The sequence below is a fragment of the Rhinopithecus roxellana genome, chromosome 3 (genome assembly GCF_007565055.1).
Source record: "Rhinopithecus roxellana isolate Shanxi Qingling chromosome 3, ASM756505v1, whole genome shotgun sequence".
Lineage (NCBI taxonomy): Eukaryota > Metazoa > Chordata > Mammalia > Primates > Cercopithecidae > Rhinopithecus > Rhinopithecus roxellana.
Window position 1 is genome coordinate 167,096,326 of NC_044551.1, and position 25,070 is coordinate 167,121,395.

A 25,070-nucleotide genomic window follows, 5' to 3' on the forward strand; every position below is an offset into this window, starting at 1 on the left:
GCCAGCGCCTCTGAAGTTGGAGTTTCCTGGGTCCCTTTATCAAGAAGAGACCTCAGTCAAGGGGCCCGGCAGAGGGTCAGAGTCAGCTTGGGAATCCCAGCCCCTGCTAAGTATGCTTTGAGGGGGCGTCGGGATGACCTCACCCCCTGGGAACTCTCGCATCAGAGCCCACTCAAGCTGAGAGGTCTGCCACTTAGGCCTGGATGGAGTGGGCTTTTCTCCCCACAAGCAGCATCACGACCTCTGGCCTCTCTCTGCGATGTCCTTGCAGCTGTTGACGGGGTTTTGTTTGCAAAGCAAAGAGAGCAGAGTGGCAGTTTCCAGCGCGGGCTGGCCCTTTTCCCTTGGGGATGCTGGCCAACCAGGCCTCTGAAAAAGGGAACAAAGTCCCAGTAAGCCAGTGTCTGTCTCCTGAGTGCCTGTCACTGCCCCATTTGGCAGAGGTGAGGAAGGGTTGGTTATGTTTTTTGTTTTCTTTTTATTTATTTATTTATTTTTTTGAGATGGAGTCTCCCTCTGTCACCCAGGCTGGAGTACAGTGGCATGATCTCAGCTCACTGCAACCTCCGCCTCCTGGGTTCAAGTGATTCTCCTGCCTCAGCCTCCCGAGTAGCTGGGATTATAGGTGCCCACCACTACCCCTGGCTCATGTTTGTATTTTTAGCAGAGGCAGGGTTTCACCATGTTGGCCAGGCTGGTCTCAAACTCCTGACCTCAGGTGATCTGTTCACCTCGGCCTTCCAAAGTGCTAAGATTACAGGCATGAGCCTCTGTTCCCAGCCTGGTTATGTTTTTTTCCAGCCCACTTTTAAACCCATCAATGGAAAATGGAACTTTGTTGGCAAAGGTGACTGATATCTTGGCCCCTCTGGATATGGCAGGAAGCCTTGCTAACTACCAGCCTTGCCTTTTCCTCTCTCTAGAGCACAGCCTGCCCCCCTCGCCCCAACACACGTGAGCGCCATGTTGCTTCCTACTGCCAACAACACTGGTTTACATTTTGGACTTGGGCAAATGTCATTTGAACCAGAGATTTCTCACTCAAGATCTATAGTCCAAGGACACATGTTGTAAAGGTGCAGGTCCAGGAAGCCCCTGAAGTTGAATATCAGGTTGTGCATGGTGTCTGGGTGTGTTTCCGGGGGGAAACCTCTGTAGATTTTATTGCTTCTAACAAGGTCCATGAACCATTCCCCACACCCCGCCAACACTTCAAGGCAACACAAGGCAGTTGCCTTGAAGAAGGGGTAGGGTGGAAGAAAGCGCATGAGCCTGGTCATCTCAGACCCTCAGTTTCCTCATCTGGGAAATCAAGGTGGTAAAGCTCACTCTGGAGAGTTTTCCTAAAGATTAAACCCAATAAACCAAGACATGTACCCAGTACCTAGCAGAGGCTCAGTGAAACTCCAGTGTAATCCTCATGTTCAAAGGAAGAGGCAGAATAGACCATTCTCCCATTTGGCAATTCCCTTTCCTGATGGAGAGGAATCTGCTGAAAACCTCAGCCAGCATGCCATCTGTGGAACGCCAGCAGGCTGGAAGCCGGCGTCTCGGGGCCAGAGTATTGGGAGCTGTTGCTTCCTGCCATCCTCCTGACAGTGACTGCCATTTCCTTGGGATCTTTTTAGATCAAAGGAAGGGCTAGGCTGGGGAGATGAGTGAGGATCATTCAGGGGGTGGCACAAGGCGCATTTAGGACACCTGCTGGGATGGCTTAAAAATAGGCCTCTGTCCTTGGACACCAAGTGGAAGCGACCCCAGGGTTTTCAAGAGGCCTCTGCCAGCCAAGGTTATGAGCCCTCCATGGGAGAAATGTTTCGGAACGTATTTTCCCAGCTGCCACAGGTAGGCATCTCTGACCCAGGAACAAACCTTTCCTAGTCAAAGGAACTAAATAAGGTGGTTAGAGGAGGCGATCAAGCGTTTAATGAGCACCTACTACATGCCACACACTGTGTGTCTGATGAGTTTGCTCTGTGCCATCCTCACAACAACCTTGCAGTGTAGAGATGACTTTTTTTACTTTTCTAGGTTGTTGGGGGCTGGCGGGGAAGAGAAGTTAAATATGGACCTCAAGATCACACAGCTAATAAATAAGCAAAACCAGAATTTAAACCCAATTCTGACTCCAAGCCTGTGCTCTTTTTAACCACCTCTCAAACTGTGATGTAGAAATAAAAAGCAAGAAAGAGATGGAGGTGAGAGGGCAGGGCTTACCCAGCGGTTGGACTTGTTATTTCCCATGGGGAAGGGAAGGGCATGTTGTTTATTCAACATCTACTATGTGCCAGGACTTCTGCTGGGATTTTTCTATGCTCTCATTGCCCGTGTCAGCAGCCTGAGACAGGGGTCTAAGGTCACGTGCCATTTACACATGACAAAACTGCAGCCCTGGGAGGTACAGTGACTTGCTCAAGGCTTTCAGACAAATCGGTAGCAAAGCACAGGCTTTCATCCAGAGCCCATGAAGAAAACCTCACAGCCACTCAGGTAGCAGTTCTTATGTTGACCTGCCTTCCAGAAAGACTTGCTAAGGCTGGGCAGTGGTGACCCTGACAGCCAGAGCAGAGTTCCCCCCTCCCTAACCACAGGCAGACACTCATCACCCACCCTCCAAATCTCTGCCATGCATTTCGAGTCCGGGCACTGTTTCCTTGACTAACTTCTGGAAAGATGCTGCCCTCTAGTCTTGGCGGGGCTGGAGCAGCCTGTGATTAACCATAGAGGTTGGGCTGAGCATGGTGGCTCATGCCTGTAATCCCAGCACTTTGGGAAGCTGAGGTGGGTGGATTGCTTGAGCCCAGGAGTTCAAGACCATCCCCAGCAACCTGACTCTACACACACACACACACACACAAAATTAGCCAGATGTGGTGGCACACACCTGTAGTCCTAGCTACTTGGGAGGCTGAGGTGGGAGAATCACTTGAGCTCAGGAGTTTGAGGCTACAGTGAGCTGTGATCATGCCACTGTACTCAGCCTGGGAGACAGAGCAAGACCTTGACTCAAGAAAAAATTTAAAAGGCCATGGGATTGACCAGGTGTGGTGGCTCACGCCTATAATCCCAGCACTTCAGGAGGCTAAGGCGGGTGGATCACAAGGTCAGGAATTTGAAACCAGCCTGGCCAATATGGTGAAACCCTGTCTCTACTAAAAATACAAAAATTAGTCAGGTGTGGTGGCGAGTGCCTGTAGTCCCAGCTACTCGGGAGGCTGAGGCAGGAGAATCGCTTGAACCCAGGAGGTGGATGTTGCAGTGAGCCGAGATCACGCCACTGCACTCCAGCCTGGGTGACAGAGCAAGACTCCATCTCAAAAAAACAAAAACAAAAAAGCCATGGGATTTGGGCCAGGGCTGTCCCTTCTCCCTTCTATGAACCAGAAGGGCAACTGCAAAGGTCTCCACTGAGTTCCCACCTCACAGAAACCGCACCTCCCCGACTTCTTCTTAGAGTCCCTGGACTCAATTCTTGGCCACAAGTGGGGGGCGTGGCTCATTGGCCGGGGGCCAGCACCCACCCAAGGCCAGCAGGGCCTCGGTCTTTCATGCGAGGGTGGCCAGTGGGATTTAGTCGCTGGTGTGGTTTGGGGGCCTCTTCCTGGCAGATGAGGTTTTATTTTATTATTAGTAGTAGTAGTATTAGTATTAGTATTAGTATTACTATTAGTATTTTACCAGCGACAGGATGTCTGTTTGAGTCTAGTCCTGGTGCCAGAAGCTAAGAATCTGCACCCACAGACTTGGCCATTTGGGGGAATAGCTGTAGTGACTGCCAGGAGGCGAACCGTGGGGGACATTTCGCCCTCAATGGAATATTCCACAGCCGTGAAACAAGCAGAAAAGGCTTGGGAGCGATGTGGGGAAATGGTTTTGATGTAATGTTGAGTTAGAAAAGAAAAAGCAGGATACAAAACTGGCTGTGCATTCTGATGGTAAGAAAGTCAGGAAACTACTTACATTACTGAGTACTTCAGTGTCAGGAAACTACTTACATTACTGAGTACTTCAGTGGTACTTATGGAAAAAAGTTAGGACAGGGAAAAAGCACGGGCTTGGGATCAGACAGACTGGGGTCACATCTCAGCACTGCCCCCTTGCAGCTGCAGGGAAGTGTCTCTGCTGCCTAGAGCCTTGTTTTCTCCTGGATAAATGGAGACACCAATCCTGTAGGTGAAGGTTTGTTTTAAGAATTAGCTGATATCATGTGTCAAAAAAAATCCAGCACAGCCATGGTACATTGTGAGGGCACAGCCCACAGTTCTCATGTGGGATCAGGACCGGGACAATGCAAAATGCAGAGACAGGGTGCAAAAGTGGGGAGAGGCAGCAGGGGGTGGGGTAGATTTTTCTCCTCTTTTCTGAACTTTCTATGATGTGGCTGTTGTGTTTGTTTTAGCAATTTAAATGATAAAGTTCAGGTTTGCCATTGACATCTCCAAACTAGGATGATCCACAGGGCCCCTGGAGTCCAACCTCCACATTTTTCTGTTTCTTACAGGAACCGCTTTCCCTGAACCCAGCTGAAAGCAGATGCTGGTGTACTATTTGAGATTGCTTGTTGTTTTTCTTTTATTTTAAGCATCTACAATTTGTGTAAATAACACATCCTCTTAGAAACTTTTTAACTCTAGTTTTCTTTATCTCACGTCAGAGCTCTGGTCTCAGGGGGTGGGGAGGGGGGGCGGGAAATAAGAGTGTTTATCTCTTATTCCCTGAAGGAAGTCAGATCATATAATCAAGATTAAACAAATATGTAAACTTCGCTGGTTTCTTGGCCGCATTTTATCCTAACATATAGTTGCTTTTGCAGGAAACTTCCCCTATAGTAACAAGGCAGTACTTCTCTCCACCCCAGTATTCATTTAAATTGCAGGTCGCTCTTAAAGAACATCTCTTGGGATTCCCAAGCCCTTCTGTGAAGAAACTCTCCGACGGAGAGATGAGGTCAGAAAACAACAGTGAAGGGGAGGGGAGATAAAAATAATCAAATAAGGGTGGCCATGGCCGCCGGTGCTCAGAAGGGCTTTTGATCTGTGGTCATATTTAATGTTTCCTGGAGGATTTGCCAGCTGGAGGGGGCCTTGGCCTGCTGGGCACTGGGCGAAGCTGCACCAGGAGCTGAGTGCCTTGCACAAGGCCACCATGAGCATGGACAGCACAGGCCTCTGCTGTCCCTGAGCTACCTCCGCTGATGGTCTACACCCAGGTGCTGCTTCCCCTGCTCATTTGGGATTTGTCCCTTCCTCTTAACCTCGTGGTTCTAGAGATGGCCCACAGCCTGACTCTGTGTCCACCCTCCTTGCTGCCCTGGAGGCCCCTCCCTGACAGGCAGTGTGGGCGTGGCCGTGGCCCTGCTTTGCCAAAAGCCCTGTAAGTAGCTCCCTCTTGCCCGTGCAGTGCAGTCTGAGTCTCTTGGGCTGGCATTTAGGGCCTTCCCATCTGGTTCCTGTGATGTCTGCAGCACCCTCGCCCTCACCTCTGCAAGGCAGTGACTGCCCAACCTGGCACACCCTCTGCCACACCTACCATATCACTTTACCCTCCCTCCAAATTCCAGCCTCCCCCTGCCTCTGCCCCTACCGTTCTCCTTGGCTCCCTCTCCTCCCTCGAGACCTGGCTTAATGGGCATCCCACTATTCCCAGCCTCTAGCTGAGTCCAGGGCCTCCTCCAGGTCCCTAGTCTCCCCAGTGCCATCGCCTGAGATGGTCTTTATCATGCCTGTTGTCATTGGGCATTCAGCTGTGTGTCTGCTTGACCTGGAGAGACTCAGATCTCCACGAAGGCAGGATGTGTGTGATCTACAGGAAGGATTACTGGATGAAGAAATGAATGAGCAGTGGAATGAACATTTTGTCTGCTACCTGTGCCAGTCCAGTGCCTGGCAATTCCGCCCAGGGATGAAGGAAGTCAATAGGCAGCCTCTAGTCTCCCTCTCCTACCTTAGGGGTCTATGGCCTAGCCCTTCTGTCAATCTTGTGTTGGTTTCTAAAAGGCAGAGAGACTATGGTAAAATGGTAAAAAACAAACAAACAACAACAACAACAACAAAAAACAGAGCTAGGATCACACACACCTGGCTTCAATCCCTGGTTTCATCTCTGCCCTTAACTAAACCAGCTGTGTGACTTGAGGCAAGTGACTTGACCTCTCTGAAACTCCATTTCTTCATCCATGCTGGGGATGGATAACAGTAGTCCTTACCTCATAGAGACACTACTAGGATTAAATGATGAAATGCATGGCACATGACCAGCCCAGAGTTAAGTGTCTGAATGCGCCGTGATTCTCTCAGTCAGGACATTGTTGGTTGCTAGTATCAGAAACCCAGCTCAACCTGGCTTAGAGCAGAAGAGGGCGCCCCTAGCCAAAAAGTCTGCCGTCATCTGATTGGCCACCCTAGTCTCTAGAGTTGGAGTGAGGTCAATCCACTAGCTGGCGGAAAGCGAGATCTCCCAAGGAAAACTGGAGCATAGTAGCCAGAAAAAGGGGGATGGATACTGGGCAGGCAGAAACAGCAGGTGCCCCCATGACTAACTGTGGTGGGAGGTGTAGAAAGGCGGAGGCCTTCACCACAGCCCAACGCTGAGGGAGGTGGTGCTCAGCCACCCCTCCCGGGCCTTACCCTTCTTGCATGAAAATGACCTCCATATTCTGCCTCCCTGCATCAGGGGTGGCCTAGCGAGAAGAGCCCAAGAAAGGGTTTTCTGCCCTGACCCTGACTGACCTTGAGCTTGGGCAGACCCCACTCCCTCTGATGGCCCATTTTCCCATCTGTAAAATGGGCTTGTTGGAGGAGACGATCCCTGAGGTCTGCTCAAGCTCTCACTGTAACACAGGCAGCAACTGGTGTTTATCAAGCCTGGTGTGTGCTGAGCCCAGGGAAACCAAAGATGGCATGGACAAGCCCCTGCCCTCCAGGATCTACTACTGGTATCTCCCTACCCTGTCCTTACCACCATTCTGCTTCCCATTCAAGTGTCTGTTATAGAACCAAAAGGTCAGCTGGGTGCAGTGGCTCACGACTGTAATCCCAGCACTTTGGGAGGCCGAGGTGAGTGGGTCACTTGAGGTCAGGAGTTCAAGACCCGCCTGGGCAACATGGCGAAATCCTGTCTCTACTAAAAAAAATAAATAAAAAATAAAATAAAAATTAGCCGAGCATGGTGGTGCACACCTGTAATCCCAGCTACTCGGGAGGCTGAGGCAGAAGAAGTGCTTAAACCCAAGAGGTGGAGGTTGCAGTGAGCTGAGATCATGCCATTGCACTCCAGCCTGGGCAACAGAGAAAGATTCCATTTCAAAAAAAAAAAAAAAGAGGCCAGGCGCGGTGGCTCAAGCCTGTAATCCCAGCACTTTGGGAGGCCGAGACGGGCGGATCACGAGGTCAGAAGATCGAGACCATCCTGGCTAACACGGTGAAACCCCGTCTCTACTAAAAAATACAAAAAACTAGCCGGGCGAGGTGGCGGGCGCCTGTAGTCCCAGCTACTCGGAGGCTGAGGCAGGAGAATGGCGTAGACCCGGGAGGCGGAGCTTGCAGTGAGCTGAGATCCGGCCACTGCACTCCAGCCTAGGCGACAGAGCAAGACTCCGTCTCAAAAAAAAAAAAAAAAAAAAAGAACCAAAAGGCCTTTTTCAAACATCTATTGAATATAGTTGAAATGTCCAAAGCAAGTAGACTGAATGTCTTCTATTTTCCTATATAAAAATGAATGAAAACCTTCAAATCTGTACTACCTTCAAGACATATCCAGAATCTAACCCCTTCCCACCAGCTTTACTGGTACCCACCCCCGATAGGAGCCATCATGATCTCTGCCATGGAATAATCCAGTAGCTTTGCTGGCCCAAGCATCCTTGCCCCCGCCTCCCAGCAGTCCACTCTGCACACAGTGGCCTGGGCACTCCTATCATGTCTCTCCTCGAAACCTTCAGTAAGGTCTCATCGCATTCAAAGTAAAATGGTTAAAGAAAAATCAAACAACAGGCTCTCCCCCCTCCCCACCCCAGCTCTGATCTCATTTCTACCCGCTTCCCTCCTTGCTCCCACCATTCTGGCTACACTGGCTTCCTTGTCATTTCTCAGCCACACCTCAGGGCCTTTGCACTTGCTGTACCTCCTACCTGGAATGATCTTCCCCCAACCACCCTCCCAGCTCATTTGCTTCCCTCCTTCAGGCTTCTGCTCCAAAGTCACTCATCAGGGAGGCCCTTCCGCAGAGTCCTAAGAAAACACCTCTCTGCCCCGCCTCGTTGGCTGAATTTTACTCTGTAATGCTTCCCACCAGGAAGAGTATGTTTTTTATCGTCTGACTTTGCCCACTGGAATGTCAGCTCCATCAGAGCAACAACCTTGTCTGTCTTGGTGATTGCTGTATTCCCAGTGCCTGGCATGGTGCCTGGCGCATACTACGCACTCGCTTCATATGTGTTAAGTGAATGAATGACTGAAGCCCCTTATGTTCCTTTCTAATGTGGAACCTTGGCTTTTTTATTCCTTATATTTTGTCTTCTGTGGGCCAGCGGCTTCTGTTTGGAGAGCGGCCTCCCAGCTTCCAGGCATGATTTCCTCTCCCTGTGACTGGGCCTTCCTTCTTCCAGGGTCCGGGGAGGGGCTCCATGTCTTGTTTGCCTCATCATTGCCTCTCCCTCTTCATTTTCCCCTGCCCTAGCTCCCATCAGGCTCAGCACCCATCGAACCACCCCGGCCCCGCCTCCACTCTGTGATGCACCCAGAGCACGGTGCACCCCGTGGCTGGGCGTGGGAGGAGTGGTCTTTCATTCCTGGGGGCGCCATTCTTCTCATTGTGTGCCTTGGGCGGACTGTGGTTTGTGAGAATTTGCCATGTAAATTGTACTCAGCTGCTGGGTGAAGAGCAGCAGAGATTCATGTAGTAATCACCAGCCCTGCCACCCCCCAGGATCCCAGAGCCCCCAGGAACCACCCCTAGGATGGGAGAAGGAAAGGTAGGGGGAGAGGAAGAATCCCGCTTGACATTGAGCCACCTGGCTTTGTGACCAGATCCTTTGAAAGACCACCCCGGGACTCCCCAGGTCCTTCAAAGCAGAATGTCTTTAGAAATGAACCCCTAAGGTGTCCGTTCCGGAAAAGCCAACGTTGCTCATAAGCAATGCCTTCATTTTCTGTGGCTGAGGGGAGGGGAAGTCCCTGAATCCTGGCTTGGATGTGCTTTGGAACCTCAGTAATATATATCATCAGTAATAATATCATATGATTAACGACTTGTTACACACACACACTGTGCCAGGTCGTACCCCAGGGACTTCATCCACATTCTCTTTCAGCAGCTGTGAGTGGAGTCATGTCCCCGTTTTCCAGGCAAAAAGACAAGCTAGAGAAGTGACAGCTCTGCCCCATACCTCCCACCTAGGAAGTGCCAGAGCTGGGATTCAGGCTGCCATGGCCGTTTCTATTGACTGACCTGTCTTAGCTTTTGAATAAAAGTAGGGGAGGTATTTGGATGCTTTGCACAGAGAAAAGCAGCCAAATACCTCCACTCCTAACCCAAGAATCCAGGACTTTTAGAGGCGCTCTGTGGCCCAGAGGTGACTCCGGGAGGTCCTTGTAGATTTGGAGGGATTTGATGGGGATGGAGAAGTGATTTGGCCCCTGGCTGGCTGTCGTGACAAGCTCTTGGTGTTGGCCCCTCTGACAGTGAAACAGCTCTAGTGTTTCACCACACACGCACTATACCTTGGTTTGCTTATCTGTGGCATGGGTATGGTGACTGCTGGGGCAAAGAGATTAGGGCCGGTTAGGGCCGGTCGCCCTTTGGTGTAGCCTGGAACCTTCTCATCAATAACCAGTCCAATTAAGATGGAATTTCAAATGAAAATGATTGTTAAATAAAGACCAATCGGGGCCCGCAGGAGTTCGGAGGAGGCCTAACCGTGCTGCCTGTCTCTTTCCACAGACCCGAGCCCACCGGCGCGCCTCCTGGCCACCCGGCCGTGCTGTGGCCCCGGTCCCGAGCGGCGCCCGGTCCTGGGCGAGGCGCCGCGCTTCCACGCGCAGGCCAAAGGCAAGAACGTGCGGCTGGACGGCCACTCGCGCCGGGCCACGCGGCGCAACAGCTTCTGCAACGGCGTCACGTTCACGCAGAGGCCCATCCGGCTGTACGAGCAGGTGCGCCTGCGCCTGGTGGCCGTGCGCCCGGGCTGGAGCGGCGCGCTGCGCTTCGGCTTCACTGCGCACGATCCGTCGCTCATGAGCGCCCAGGACATCCCCAAGTACGCCTGCCCTGACCTGGTCACGCGGCCCGGCTACTGGGCCAAGGCACTGCCCGAGAACCTGGCGCTGCGCGACACGGTGCTGGCCTACTGGGCGGACCGCCACGGCCGCGTGTTCTACAGCGTGAACGACGGCGAGCCGGTGCTCTTCCACTGCGGCGTGGCCGTGGGCGGCCCGCTCTGGGCGCTCATTGACGTCTACGGCATCACGGACGAGGTGCAGCTTCTGGGTAGGTCGCGGGCGCGGCGCCCCCTGGGGACCTGGCAGCGGTACCCTTGCGCGTGGGTGTGTGCTTCATTAGTAGCCACAGTCACTTACGGAGGGCTCCTTTTGCCAGGCGTGGCACTAAGCGCTTTACGCCTTTTAACTCATTTATTTCTCACAACAACCTACCCTCCCGTTTTACAGATGCGAAAACTGAGGCATGAAGAGGTTAAATTACTTGTGCTGCAAAGCCAGGATTGGGACCCACATGGCTTGAACCCATGCTCTGGCCCAGGTTCATTCACTCACTCATTCCTTCATTTCCTAGTTTATTTGTTCATTCATTCTTTCACTCATTCATTTCCTCATTTGCACATGTATTCATTTGCTCGCTCCTTCGCCCATTCATTCACACACTTCCATTTGCTCATTTAGTCATTCATTCACCCACTCAGCATCAAACTTAGGCTCTGATCATAAACACCCGTGGAGTACCTCCACGGCACGTGCAGAGAGTAGTTAGGTGTGGCAAACCCTGGCCCACATTAAGGGGCTTGGGGTGCTGGGGAGGCTGACAGGTGTGAGCCCGATTCTCACGGAGGAGGCAGCCGCTAATGCCCACATCCTGATGGTGAGAATTCATGGGAGTAGAAGTTTGCTGCCTGTATCTCAAGAGCTTTTTAAAAAAACTGTAAAATTCACATAATAGAACAGCAACCATTTTTAAGTGTACAACTGAGTGGCATATAGTTGGCAACCATCACCTCTATCCAGCTCTAAAACATGTCATCACCCCAAAGGGAAACCCTACCCATTAAGCAGCCACTCCCTATTCTCCCCTCGTTCCAGCCCGGGCAACCACTCATCTGCTTTCTGTTTGAAACCTTAGCGCTTGAACCTACAGATTGCACCGGAACCAGCCCAGCCTCGACCTCTTGGGGAGTAAAGGGAGAGCAGGTTTGTCAGGGAATCTGGACACAGCTCTTGGTGTAGCTTACATGCATTGCTGAAATGCATGGATCTAAAGGTTTGCAGATGTTGACAGACTGATACACCTGTCCATAACCCCAGAGGTGATCCTTCTGAGTCAAGCCTTCTCTTCTCCAGAGGTAGCCACTCTTCTGATTTTTCACCATAGGTTAGTTTTGCCTGTTTTTGAACTTCATGTGAATGGAATCACACAGTATTTACCCATTGGTATCTGGCTTCTTTATCTCGGCATCATATTTTTCAGATTCATCCACAATGTTGCTGTATCAGTAGTTTGTTCATTTTTATTGCTAAGTGTGCTAAGCAGTATCCCATGAGCTGGATGACCAGAGTTGGTATATCTGAATGTCTGGGCTATTTCTGGCTTTTCAGCTGCATCTTGTGGGAGAACCCTGGCCTGGGCTTCTTGCTTCTCTACCTCATCCCCTTCATTACCCCACCATTAGGCAAGGAGGAAAGATTCATGCATCCAAGCTATGCCCCAACCCACAGAAGTAGGGAGACAGTGGAACATCTGAGTGGTCAAGAGCAGGGTGTTGGATCACATAGACCTCTGTTCTGGAAGTGACTCTCCATTTGCCAGCTGTGTGGCCTTGGCCAGGTGACTGAACCTCTCTGTGCCTCAGTTTTTGTTTTTGTTTTTCATCTACAAAATGGACTCATGATAGCACCCACACCATGGGATTATTGATAAGGTTACATGAGATGATGTCTGAAAGGGATGCAGCACAGTTCCTGGCACAGAGAAGGCACTCAAGAAATAACAGTTAAGAAATAAGAAGCTCTGCCCATTTGCGAGTGAGCCGGAGCATGTGTCCAAATTCCAGGCTTAGACAAGATTGTGAAGAACTACCCACCCTCCAAGCTGGAGCCTTACTTGGGCATTTTAACTGTGTGTCCCCTCATGCTCTTTTCCATGCAAACCTTTGTTATTTCACCTCCAGGAGATACAGGTTTCTGAAACCTAGATTTCCCATCATCTTTTTTGGAGCTCTTTGTTCCTATCCAGCAGGGAAGCAATCCCACCTCATTCACCTGCTCATTCGCAGCCCATGTCTCTGAGTAACAGCCAAGAAATCACAGCCACTCCATAATCAGCTCAAGTGGATTCGGATTTTTTAAAAAAAATACAAATTGGAAGCAGCCTCTGATGACTTAATGAGACTGCATAAATCTGTGAGGTGAACTCTCCCCCTCCCCACTCTATTTCCTTATTCAGCAAACCATTATTGAACTCCTACAACATTCTAGGAAGGGAGAGGTAGAGTCTGCTGGAACGTCAGCGTGACATGGCAGACGTGAGCCTCAGCTTCCCTTATCTACAAGTCGTCCCTGAGCTGTGCTCATTGATGGAAAGTACCTGGCACAGGTGCCACAGGACAGTGATCACAGAATTATTCTGTCCTTTATTTTTTCTCTGCCTCATATGATCTGCAGAAACACAAACATATATAAAAGAGGAAAATGGTATTAGAAGGAATTTCATCCATGGGTGATAAAATCATGGGTGAATTTTACTTCCTTGTATCTCTGAGTCACCTTTTAAAACTACATATATGTAAAGAGCTTGTATTGCTTTTATAGTCAGGAAGAGCAATAAGGTTTATTGTCCTTCCTGAAGGTTATATGAGATAACAGGGGAAGTTCCTGACACGTGACTGAGGCTCAATGAATGTTTATTTTCTTCCCAGAGGAAAAGCAAGTTGTCATTGGTTACATCTGGGTAAAAGGATTATGAGTGACTTTTTTTTTCCAAGATAACAATGATTTATAATCAGGAAAAATGTTATAGTAACATAAGAAGCTAAACAGTCATGATTTTGTATGGTTTAAGTACAGGAGACAAATACCCTGCTGTTTCCAGGACAGGATGAGGCACCATGAGAACATCAAAAATCCCACCTGAAATCTCCCAATACCTGGGAGGATTTGGCTTCCTGAAGGTGGTGTCCAAGGTATCCAATGGATACGTAAAGAGACAGCCAGTTTCTGTGCTGTCCTGAGCACTTTGAACTCCTTTCCATCACAGGGAACAAGGGGCTGACATGGTTCCTTTAGAGCTTCCCAGTTGTAAATTCTAGAATTGAAAACCCCTGAGACCCCTTCATTCCTCCCTCACCACAATCAGGTCGCACTGGATAAAGCCTGAAAACCAACAAACAAAAGTGGCATTTGGGTAAATAGGGTTGTCAAACCAAGCAAATACAAATATAGGACACCCAGTTACATTTGAATTTCAGATAAACGAGGAAAAAAAATGTTTGACACAGGGTTTCATTCTTGTCACTCAGGCTGGAGTGCAGTGCCATGAACACAGCTCACTGCAACCTCAACCTCCTGGGCCCAAAGAATCCTCCTGCCTCAGCCTCCCGAGTAGCCAGGACCACAGGCTCATGCCTGGCTAATTAGGAAAATTTTTCAGTACAAGCATATCCCATGCAATATTTGGGACATACTTATGCAAAAAAAAAAAAAAGTGTTTGTCAGAAATTCAAATGTGACTAGGTGCAGTGGCTCACGCCTGTAATCCCAGCACTTTGGGAGGCCGAGGCAGGTGGATCACCTGAGGTCAGGAGTTCGAGACCAGCCTGGCCAATATGGTGAAACCCCGTCTCTACTAAAAATGCAAAAATTAGCCAGGCCTGGTGGCAGGCACCTGTAATCCCAGCTACTTGGGAGGCTGAAGCAGAAGAATCGCTTGAACCTGGGAGGGGGAGGTTACAGTGAGCCGAGATGGTACCACTGCACTCCAGCCTGGGTGACAGAGCAACACTCCGTCTCAAAAAAATAAATTAAATTAAATAAAAACATGTAACTGAGCATCCTGCATTTCATCTGGCAATCCTTGTCTAGGAAGCATCCACCCCAGCTGTGGGGCTTTTGCCTGTTGAAACTGTGGGCCCAACCCAGTATCCTCCTGCATGGAGTCCAGCTGCAGCAGAGAGTGCTGCATCTATGGGCCAGACCCTGGGGTGCCCTTTCTAGATAAAGAATCCAGAGTTCTGAGAAGGAAAGTGACAAGCCGAGAACCACCAAGACGGTCAGTGGCAGAGCCAGGACTGGAAGACTGCTGCGGTAGTATTTAGTTCGCATTGTGCTTACCTGGGGAGCTCTGACAATCCCACTTCCCAGGCTGCACCCAGACCAATTAAATCAGAACCTCTGGGGGTGGCACCCAGGAGTTAGGATTTCTTAAGGGCCCCCAGGTGCTGCCACGGTTGTGCTCACAATCCCCTTTGCATCCCCTTTGCGTAGGTGTCTATTCTCCCTTCCTTCCTTCCTCCTTGCTTGGGAACCTTGGGTGTCAAGTTCTTCGGACTCCTCTGTCCAGGGGATGGAATCATTGGGCCATGTAGACCCTGTCTCTTGCTTTAACTTTTTGCTTCCTCCCCAATCCCCACTCCTTTTCATGCCTCCTCCTGACCAGACAGGCATCACTCTGATTCATAATCCCATGAATGTATCTTTTGGAGTCTCACTCTGTTGCCCAGGCTGGAGAGCAGTGGCGCGATCTTGGCTCGCTGCAACCTCTGCCTCCCGGGTTCAAGCTATTCTTCTGCCTCAGCCTCCTGAGTAGCTGGGATTATAGGCACCTGCCACCACGCCCGGCTAATTTTTGTATTTTTAGTAGAGACGGGGTTTCTACTGGGTACCTGTTGGTCAGGTTGGTCTCAAGCTCCTGACCTCAAGTGATCCGCCTGCCTCGGCCTCCAAAAGTGCTGGGATTATAGGCATGAGCCACCGCGCCCGGCCAAATGTATCTTTTAAAAATAGGTAGATTTGTTTTATATGCATATATGGATGGTATTGTGCTAAAGATCTTATTCTGTTTTTCTTTTTCCACACACCCTTTTTTAGGATGTATCTGTACTGTTGTATGCCTATCTGGTTCCTTTCTCCCTTGTGGCCCCTGCCCATTGATGGACACCTGGGTTACTACCAGTCCCCCAAGCCACACACGCAGATAGTACTGTAGCGCACATTGTCTCAGAGGGCTGCTCTATGCTTGTTTAATGTTCTCTGGGGTACAGATCAGGAGGGGCTTGTGGCTCCTGGAGTGAGTGGGTCCATCCTGAGAGGCTTAGATTTTTTGAGATGCTCCTCAGGGCCAAAGAGAAGGGACTGAGCGTGGGAAAATTACTTTTCGTTGAGTTTAGCAGTTCCTGGAGCCAGGAGAGGAAGCTTCTGCTGGGCCATGCACTCCTTTCCCTCTCCTCTCCCTGGCTCCAGGAAGCATTTATTAGAGGTGGAGTATCCCTTATCAGAAATGCTTATGATCAGAAGCATTTCAGATTTTAGACGTGTTTGCATTTTGGAATATTTGTATTATAGTTAACATTTCAGCATCACTAATCTGATATCCGAAAATCACTGCTGATGATTCTAGATTAGTGTTTTTCATGTTTTGTGCTCCAAAACTTCAGAGGTTGTAGCATTTCACATTTCAGATTTTCAGATCAGAGATACTCAACTTATGTCTCTTTTCTGTGGAAGCCCTTTCCGGAGGTCCCCGAGTTCAGGCCCCGTGCTTTTTTGAGGCAGCCCTGCCCCTCTTGCTAGGCAGCTCCAGGGTGGTCAGTGTCAGCCCTGCCGTCCTTCCTCTGCCCAGTGGTGGAAAGCTGGTCAGATTGAACAAGCAATGCCAGTCGAGGTTCGTGGCATATCAGACCATATTGTCAGAAATCTTTGGTTGCAAGGGACAGAAACTCAGTTCAGTCTCGCTTAAGGAAAAAAAAAAAAAAAAGAAAGCATTAATGTCTTATGTGGCCGAAAATTCCTGGGAATGGTTGCCTTTAAGCCTGGTTCAATGCAGGGACCCAAAGAACAGCACCTGGAATACTTGTCTGCCTTCATTTCTCATTTTGCCATCTTCTCTGTTGGCCTCATCCTCAGCTGGACTGTCCCTTTGGGGTGGAGGAAAGGCCACCAGCATTTCCAGTCTTGTGTACCACGAGCTTTACAAATCCAACAGAAGAGCTGCTTTCCTAGAAGGTGTGCCCATTGTCTCTAGATGTAGCCTCATGGATCCGGCCTGAGTCACACACCTATCTCTGAACCCATCTCCATGGCCAGGGGGATGAGATGAAGTGATTGGCCAAGTTAAGGCCCCCCTCCCAACTCCTGAGGCAATGGGAGGTGGGGGTGGGGCAGTTCCCTCCAAAGAAAAGCTGGGTGCTGTTACCAGAAGAAGGGGAGTGGATGCCAGGCAGCCAGAAGCAACAGCCCTGCACGGGCCTTGGAAAGGAGTCATTTTCCCAGCTTGGAAGCACTGAGATCCCTTGTTAAAGATAGTTACTACGCACTTACTCTGTGCCAGGCACAATGCTGAGAGCTTGACGTGGGTCACGTCTTCTGTTCCTTACAAGAATCCTGTGAGGCAGGAAACTCATTTGCAGACTCCACATGGATAGAGAACTTGGCCAAGGTTACATAACTGTTGGTGGTCCTAAAGTCAGAGTTTGTTCATTATTGTTATAAACAAAGTGTTTGATAAAGACTTGAACTTACGGAGCTAAATGCAGGGTTCAGAGGTCTGGGCGCACCATTCCAGGCTGCAGGAGAGGAAACTGAGGCCCACAGAAGAGCAGGGACTTGCCCAAGGTCTCCCAGCTGGTCAGTGGCCATGGCGGGGGAGGGAGGTGTGGAGCCAGGGGCTGTCTCGGCGAGGAGCCTGTAAGCACACCTCAGGCCGGGAGGATCGCTGCTGTGCTGCTGGCTTTAGGCAGAGCCCCAGTGGGAGCCACACAGAGTCATTAGCTTTGCGGTTAGTGTTCTTTTTTCCAAACAGACCAGGCCAGCACCCACCTCCTCACCCCAACATAAATCATTTGCATGGCAGGGTGTCCTGAAGGGTTGTCCTTTCCCAGTCTGGAGCGAGACTGCCACTGCATGGCCGCCAGCCTGTCCCACCAAGGGCTTCTGAAGGCCTGTTCTGTGCAGGCACGGAGCTGGGCGCATCATGATCCCTGTGTTCTGCCCTCTTTAATCTTCCCCACAGGCCACTGAGATGGGATGAGGGTCCCCACTTTGCAGGTGGGCAAACTGAGGTCACATCCAGAATTGGCCAGGGTCCAAACGAGGCCTGTGTCTGCAGTCCAGCCTTCTCTGGTTGGCAGAAGGGCATCTGGAAAAGCACGAGGTCAGTGGCCCACAGACCCAGGTCCTGCCTCAGCACACCAAGGCCAATGTTTGCCATCTTCTTTCTAGAACCCCAAGCCCTCTCCCTTGGTGCCCACCCCCTCGGCCTTCCCCCTGTGGCCATGGACAAGGAGCTCTGCTCCTGTCCCCTCCTGCCTGCTCATGGCCATGGTTCCTGTCATTTGTCCACTTCCTCCACCTCCCCTGAATCATCCCCGTGAGCACACGGAAGAGCCCCAGTGGCGTCCATCTTTTTAAACACCCTCCACCAGCCCCCTCACCAGCCACAGTCCTGTCTCTCTGCCCTCCCTCCCTCAGAGCAGGTCTTTCTTAAGTGCTGGTTATGCCACCCTCTCCTTTTCCCTCTTAAGCTGTGCCCTGAGGGGTGCGTCCCAGCCCATCACTGACCTTCAGCCTGTCAGACCCGGAGCCTGCATCCTGGGCCTACTACCGGGCCCCTCACTTTCAGCCCAGGTGACCTCTCCCGGCTGCTTGAATGTTGCTGCTTGTGGCTCCTGGGCCTTCCCGAGTCCCTGCCATTCCTCCTGCTTTCCTGGCCACCCCTCACCCTGCCTGTCCTCGCCATGTTGAAAGCCCCAGGGTTCTATCTTGGGCTCACTCTTTCCTTTTTACATTCTTAAATTGTGTAATACAACATGCATATTGGAAGGCATCTAAGAACAACTGTAGCATTCAACAGATTGTCATAAAGCCAGCCTGTTTCTATCTGCCCTCTTTCTCCAAGTCATCTGAGCCAATCATTGGACTTCACATCTAGGCTGTTGCCTCCCAAACGCATCTCCCCAGCCCTAACACCTCCCTTGAACCCCAGGCCTCCCACTCCTATCCAGCCTCTCCTCGTGCATCCGAGGGGCATCCCACACTGAACATGCTCAGACACAACTCTTGAATCCCCCACCTCCTGCTCCTCAGCCAGCCCCATTGGCAGTAAGTAGCACCACCCACTTGGTTGGCCATTGGAAGTAAGTGGCACCACCCACTTGGTTGACCATTGGCAGTAAGTGGCACCACCCACTTGGTTGGTTGGCCAGTAACCCAGGTGTCATTCTTGGTTCCTCTTTTCCTTGCCTTGGATCCATTCTGTCAGTGAGTCCTGTCATTTCTGTCTCTAGTACATGGCCCAAGTCAGTCCCGCAGAGACAGAGTGGTGATTGATGGATGGGTTCCTCTGTCTCCAGTTGTCCCTGCCTTCACTTTCATGTCTACACAAAGATGGTTTCTCTTGAGACATACATTCTGCTTTACTTCCAGCCCAGATATATTGGACCTAAGAGAGAAAGGGGAGGGGAAAAAAGGGAAGAGCTGGGCCCTGGAAGTGGCTCGGGAGAGTGGGAGGTCAGGGGCCTCCTTGTACCCAGCCTTCTTGTACCTGCCTGGAGATTGCTGCTGTGTGTTGGTGCTCAGTGGGTATTCATGGCCGGGAGGCGGGGACATTAGGCCCACGGAGACTGAAACTCCGACTTTGGCCCGGTGCTGGGCAGCTCTCAGAGCTGAACGAGAACAGCAGCATTGGGAGGCAGTATTGCTAGTCAGGGGCCTCGCTCTGGACTCAAAGCCTGGGCTGGAATCCCATCTGTCACGCCCAGGCTAAGTGGCCTTCAATAACTCACTCCACCTCTCAGAGCCTCAATGTTCTCCCACTGTGAAATGTGCCCACTTTACAGAGCCATATAGGATAGTGGTGAGGACTGAAGGGGACAGTTGGTGTATGGAGCTGTGTCTAGTAGATGCTTGAGAACATGGTTATGTGTGTACTTGTTTCAGCCACGGGTAGAAGCTGGGCAGTCTGGACATGCTCCCTCAGTGCCTCTTGATGTTGCTGGATTTCTGCCTATAGCCGACTAGTTCTCCTTAGAAATGCCCCTTTGAGCAATGGATTCTGAAGTGTCTGGCCTAGGCCGGCGCTGTGCTGTCTTGGGCCTGTCTCAATCAAGGCCCATGCCCAAGAGAAACAAAGCTCCTTCCACAGAGAATAAGTGAGGCCATGCAACCTTTTCTGAGGGGCTGCCATGTGCCAGGTACCCAGCACAATGTCACATTCATTGTAACCCAGCCTTGTAGACACACCATGCTTCCAGCACCTCAGAGTCTTCACACGTGCTATTCTCTGTGCCTGGAGAACCTGCCCGGCCATCACTCTCTTATCTCCAGGTCACAGCCCATTGATCAGTCAGGGAGGCCTTTTCTGGCCTGCTTAGTCCCCGTTTTTACACCCTCAGCGAATCCCGGTTCTGTCACTCTCCAGCTCTGTGACCTCTTGGAGCCTCAGAGTTCCCCCCACTGATACTTCCCCACATAGGACAGAGGCTCTTGGTGGCATTTGGCACAGTTTTCTGTACGATAGCTTCATAGAGCCTTACTCTCCCCCTTGAAAGGGAGCTCCATAAGCACAGGAGCCACGCCTGTGTATTCACCTCTGTTCACCCAGCACACAGCAGCGCTGGGCCCACAATAAGTGCTCTATTACATTTTTATGATCATAATTAATGTTTTGAGCACTTAGTGCCATGCTCTGTATTACTCTTCATGAAAGTAATTTCCATTAACATGGGGGTGTTTACCATTATCGCTCTATGTTATGCTGAGGGAGCTGAGGCTCTGGGAGGTGAAATGGCATACCTAAGGTCACATAGCCAGGAAGAGCCAAAGCCAGGACTTGAACTTAAGTCTGCCTGTCTCCATAGGCAATGCTCTTAATAAGGATGCTGCACTGATGGGCTCTGGCGTGGAGCCGCTGGGGGACAGGAGGAGGAGAGTTAGCAGTGGGGGCAGAGGCAGAGTGTTAGTAGGAGCAGGGCGAGTAAGGCCAGTGCCTTTAAGGGTGGGCGACTGTGAGTGGGGCAGGGAGCTCGGGAAAAGTGCGTTGCACCGAGACATCCAGAAACACGTACTGTCTAAAATGCTTTTTCAAAAAAACTGCCTGTTTTGTTCTACCGTTATTTATACGCCTTTTTTCTGATTATAAGAATCAATTTATGTTCATTAGAGAAAAAGAGAAAACTAGAAAAATACAAGAAGCAAATTTCTACCCAGAGATAACCACTCACATTTTAATGTATTTCTATATTTTTCCTATGAATCCTACGTACACATTTTCTACAAAAGTAGAATCAAACCATGTGTTCAGTTTTGAATCTTTTGTTCATTTAATGTTATAGGTATTTTCCCATATTATTAAATATTAATTGAAAACTCAATTTTTAAAAATTTTCTTCTGATAAAAATTTGTAGCTGTATTAGTCTGTTCTCGCACTGCTATAAAGAACCACCTGAGACTGGATAATTTGTAAAGGAAAGAAGTTTAATTAGCTCATGGTTCCCCGGGCTGTACAGGAAGCATGGCTGGGGAGACCTTAGGAAACTTAAAATCATGGCAGAAGACAAAGGGGAAGCAGGCATAGCTTACCCGGCCAGAGAGGGAGGAGGAGGGAGGAAGAGTGTGAAGTGTGAGGCGCTACACTTTTCAACCACCAGATCTTGTGAGAACTCACTGTCACAAGAACAGCAAGGGGAAAGTCCACCCCTATAAGCCAATCACCTCCAACACTAGGGATTACAATTTGACATGAGATTTGGGCGGGGACACAAATCCAAACCGCATCAGTAGCGTACAAGTTTATTGTAGGAAAACTAGATAATACAGAAATATCTAAAGAAAAGCCTTTCATAATCTCACCCCGATTATGATAATAATCTCAGTAATTAATAACTATTAATATTTTCTTATGTCTCTCCAGCACTTGATTTCCTATGCACATAAATAAAATGACACAGACAGACAGATGTAGACAAACGCAAACATATATACTTTTTTAAAGAAACAAATTGAAACCCCACTTCTTCCCTCCAGCTACAGGAAGCACCCTCGCTAAGGCAAAGCATACACATTCAGATGCCCACAGAGCCCAAACAAGTAGCTGACGACTTTTGGTGAGACCTTGAAGAGGGCCACCTCAGGGGCATCAAGAGAGATCAAACCACCTCAATACAAGGGCAAGCTTTAGCCCATTGTGGCCAGGCCAGAATTCAGCTCCCACTGCCAGATTTACTGGTTTTCCAAGTGCTGTAAACCCAGTTTAAGTGAAATGTGTCTGGGGGGGTGCATTTGGACCCACCAGGGCCTGGGGCATAGTTTGAAAAAGATGTGCATTCTTATGATTTCATTTCATATTTGGAAAACTAAAGAGGAAATATTTTTCAAGATACTATAGAATGATAACATTTAACAAAATCTTGGCTCAAAGTGGTCTGTTTAAAAAGCCTAAGAAACACTTATTTTCCTATTATGGTAAACAAAAATGTATCACTAAAAAAACCTTCAAAATATTTTAATGACTCTTTTCTGATGTTGTTGTTATTTAGCATAGCAGTCTCTTCTAGACCTTAGTCATTCATTCATTCATCCAGCAAACTATTAATAGTGAAGGCTATTTGCCAAGCCCTGAGAACATGGTGGTGACCAGACTGACACAGACCCTGCCCTCCAGAGATTCATATTCCAGCTAGGGAGGCAGAAAATAAACAGGTAATCTACTAAAGTACGAACACCTGTATTACTCAAACGATTAAGCACTATTTTTGCTTTTTTACCTATGTCATATGAAGAACATTTTTTCAAATCACTAAAAATGACTTAAATATGTTTTCATTACTCTGACTTTCAAAGAACTGCCCCTTCGGCCGGGCGTGGTGGCTCACGCCTACTATCCCAGCACTTTGGGAGGCCAAGGTGGGCGGATCACTTGCAGTCAGGAGTTCAAGACCAGCCTGGCCAACAGGGTGACACTCCGTCTCTACTAAAAATACAGAAATTAGCAGTGCGTGGTGGCAGGCACCTGTAATCCCATCTACTCGGGAGGCTGAGGCAGGAGAATCGCTTGAACCCAGGAGGCAGAGGCTGCAGTGAGCCGAGATCATGCCATTGCACTCCAGCCTGGGTGACAAGAGCAAAACGCTGTTTCAAAAAATAAAAAATAAACTTTCCCTTCATTTTGTTTTACCAACTGAATCAATCTCCTGTAGACTTTTTTTTCTGTCAATGCTTAAACACCTGTCCAGGGCCAGGCACTGTGCTCTGTGCTGTGAACACAGCAGTGAGGACAGACCCAGGTCCTCCCTTCTTTCAGAGGCAGCATGTGTTGAAGAGCCCAGACTCTAGAGCCAGACAGCCTGGGTTCAAGTCATGGGTTCAGGTCGTGGCTTTGCCACTTAGTAGCTGTGTGCCCTTGGTCATGTTCCCCAACCCCTCTGTGCCTCAGTTTCCCTGTGAGCTCAATGGCAGGTAACTGCACATGCCTCACAGGGTGGTTGTGTAAATTAAGGTAGCGTGCGAAAGCTTATAGGTGCCTGTTGCATAAGGCCACGAGCACAGGTTTGCTTTTTATTGGAGCTTATGTTCTAGCTGGGGAGACGGACAATAAACGATTTTTAGATGTCCTTTTAATAAAGTATGGAAGGCTCGGGAAAGAGGGAGAGAAGGGGAAAGGGTGGATGGAAAAGGAGGGATGGAAGAAGAGGAGGAGGCAGGGAAAAAAGGGCCTTATCTGCCCATCCCAAAGGTAAAAGCATGTCAAGGAAACCGAGGATTGTGCTTAATGCAATTCTGTGCACCTGTGACTCACTAAATACCACAGATGGGCAAAATGAGAGTTCGAAGCCAGGGTGGGGGCTGCTCGAGGCCCAGCTCAGTCGCAGAGGCCTGCAGGGAGCAGCGGTCGAGGAGCGGATCGCGACCAGCCTCACGCGCCGCCTCTCCCCACCTTGTCCCTCCCTTTGTCCGCACAGAGAGCGCCTTCGCCGACACGCTGACGCCCGCGCGCCTCAGCCAGGCCCGCTTCAGCGCCTGCCTGCCGCCCAGCAGCCACGACGCGGCCAACTTCGACAACAACGAGCTCGAGAACAACCAGGTGGTGGCCAAGCTGGGCCACCTGGCGCTGGGCCGCGCCCAGGGCCCGCCGCCCGCTGACGCCGCGGCCGCCGCCATCCCGTGCGGGCCCCGTGAGCGCCCGCGCCCTGCGTCGTCGCCGGCGCTGCTGGAGGCCGACCTGCGCTTCCACGCAACACGCGGGCCCGACGTGAGCCTGTCGGCCGACCGCAAAGTAGCCTGTGCGCCGCGGCCAGACGGCGGCCGCACGCTGGTCTTCTCCGAACGCCCGCTGCGGCCCGGCGAGAGCCTCTTCGTGGAGGTGGGCCGCCCGGGGCTGGCGGCGCCCGGCGTGGTGGCCTTCGGCATCACGTCGTGCGACCCGGGCGGTCTGCGGCCCAACGAGCTGCCCGCCGACCCAGACGCGCTGCTCGACCGCAAGGAGTACTGGGTGGTGGCGCGCGCCGGGCCCGTGCCGAGCGGCGGCGACGCGCTCAGCTTCACGCTGCGGCCCGGCGGTGACGTGCTCCTAGGCGTCAACGGGCGTCCGCGCGGCCGCCTGCTGTGCGTCGACACCACGCAGGCGCTCTGGGCCTTCTTCGCCGTGCGCGGCGGCGTCGCGGGCCAGCTGCGCCTACTCGGTGAGTCCCGGGCCCCGCGTGCGCGTGGCCCGGCCCCTCTCCAGTCCCGCCCGTTCTCTCCCTGCGGCGCTCCTGCCCGGCCCCGCCCTGCTCGCTAGGCGCTGCACCGAATCCAGCCCGCGCTTCCCAACTGAGCGCCCAGCACGATCCACCCCGTCCAAAATTGCCGGGCTCCACCCCGGAGTTCCCGATTCAGTGGGTCCACGGTGCGCCCTGAGAACGTGCATTTCCGGCAAGTGCCTGGGGATGCTGACGTTGCGGCTCTCTGGACCACATTTTATAAATCACCGACCTGGATAGGTAACTGGCTGGTCTCCAGGTTTGGCGGGCTGTATCCCCTAGTAAATGGTCAGTGCGATTTTTAGTTCCGTTGTTATGATTTGCTATATTAGGGTGTTTTTAACATGTAATGAGCAGTAAGTGTAGGGAAAAAATAAATTCGACTGCACATGAAAGAGGATATAAGAATAGTATCGTCCACAGAAAGTGGAATGGAGGCTTGAACCATCCTATTTTGAGATAATTTTTGCCTTTATTCATGCCACAAATAGGCAGAGAGCAGCCACCAGCTGTGGGCCCGGCCCTGGGAACCAGGATAGGGCCAGCAGAGAACAGGACACACTCCATGCCGGTTAGGAGCTCACAGACACCCTAATGGAGAGCTGCACGGTGTGACATTTGCTACAGCCAGGGGCTCCTCTCCCAGCTTGGTGGAGTGAAGATGTTCAGAGAAGGCTTCCCGGAGAGCCTGGCTCCAAGTTCATGGCTCAAAAAGTAGAGTCCAAGCAAAAAGAACCAGACAACAGCTCATATGTTCCCTCATTAAATTTTATCCTCCCTTTGACCCTATGAAATCAGTATCATTATCCCCACCTACAGATAAGACAGTGAAGCACAGAGAGATTAAATGACTGTCCCAGGGTCACATCGCTGGTCAGCTTTGAAGATGCTGGACAA

The 25,070-nt window shown here is 50.7% G+C and overlaps 1 protein-coding gene across 1 annotated transcript in view; it reads left to right on the plus strand.

Annotated features, from left to right (window-relative positions):
• NEURL1B (neuralized E3 ubiquitin protein ligase 1B) overlaps positions 1-25,070 on the plus strand; it is a 49,743-nt gene that overhangs the window by 18,278 nt on the left and 6,395 nt on the right. Inside the window, exons 2-3 of the mRNA XM_010373320.2 lie at positions 9,940-10,485; positions 23,394-24,113. Coding sequence (XP_010371622.1) covers positions 9,940-10,485; positions 23,394-24,113 — 1,266 coding nt within the window. The remainder of the gene's footprint in view (positions 1-9,939; positions 10,486-23,393; positions 24,114-25,070) is intronic.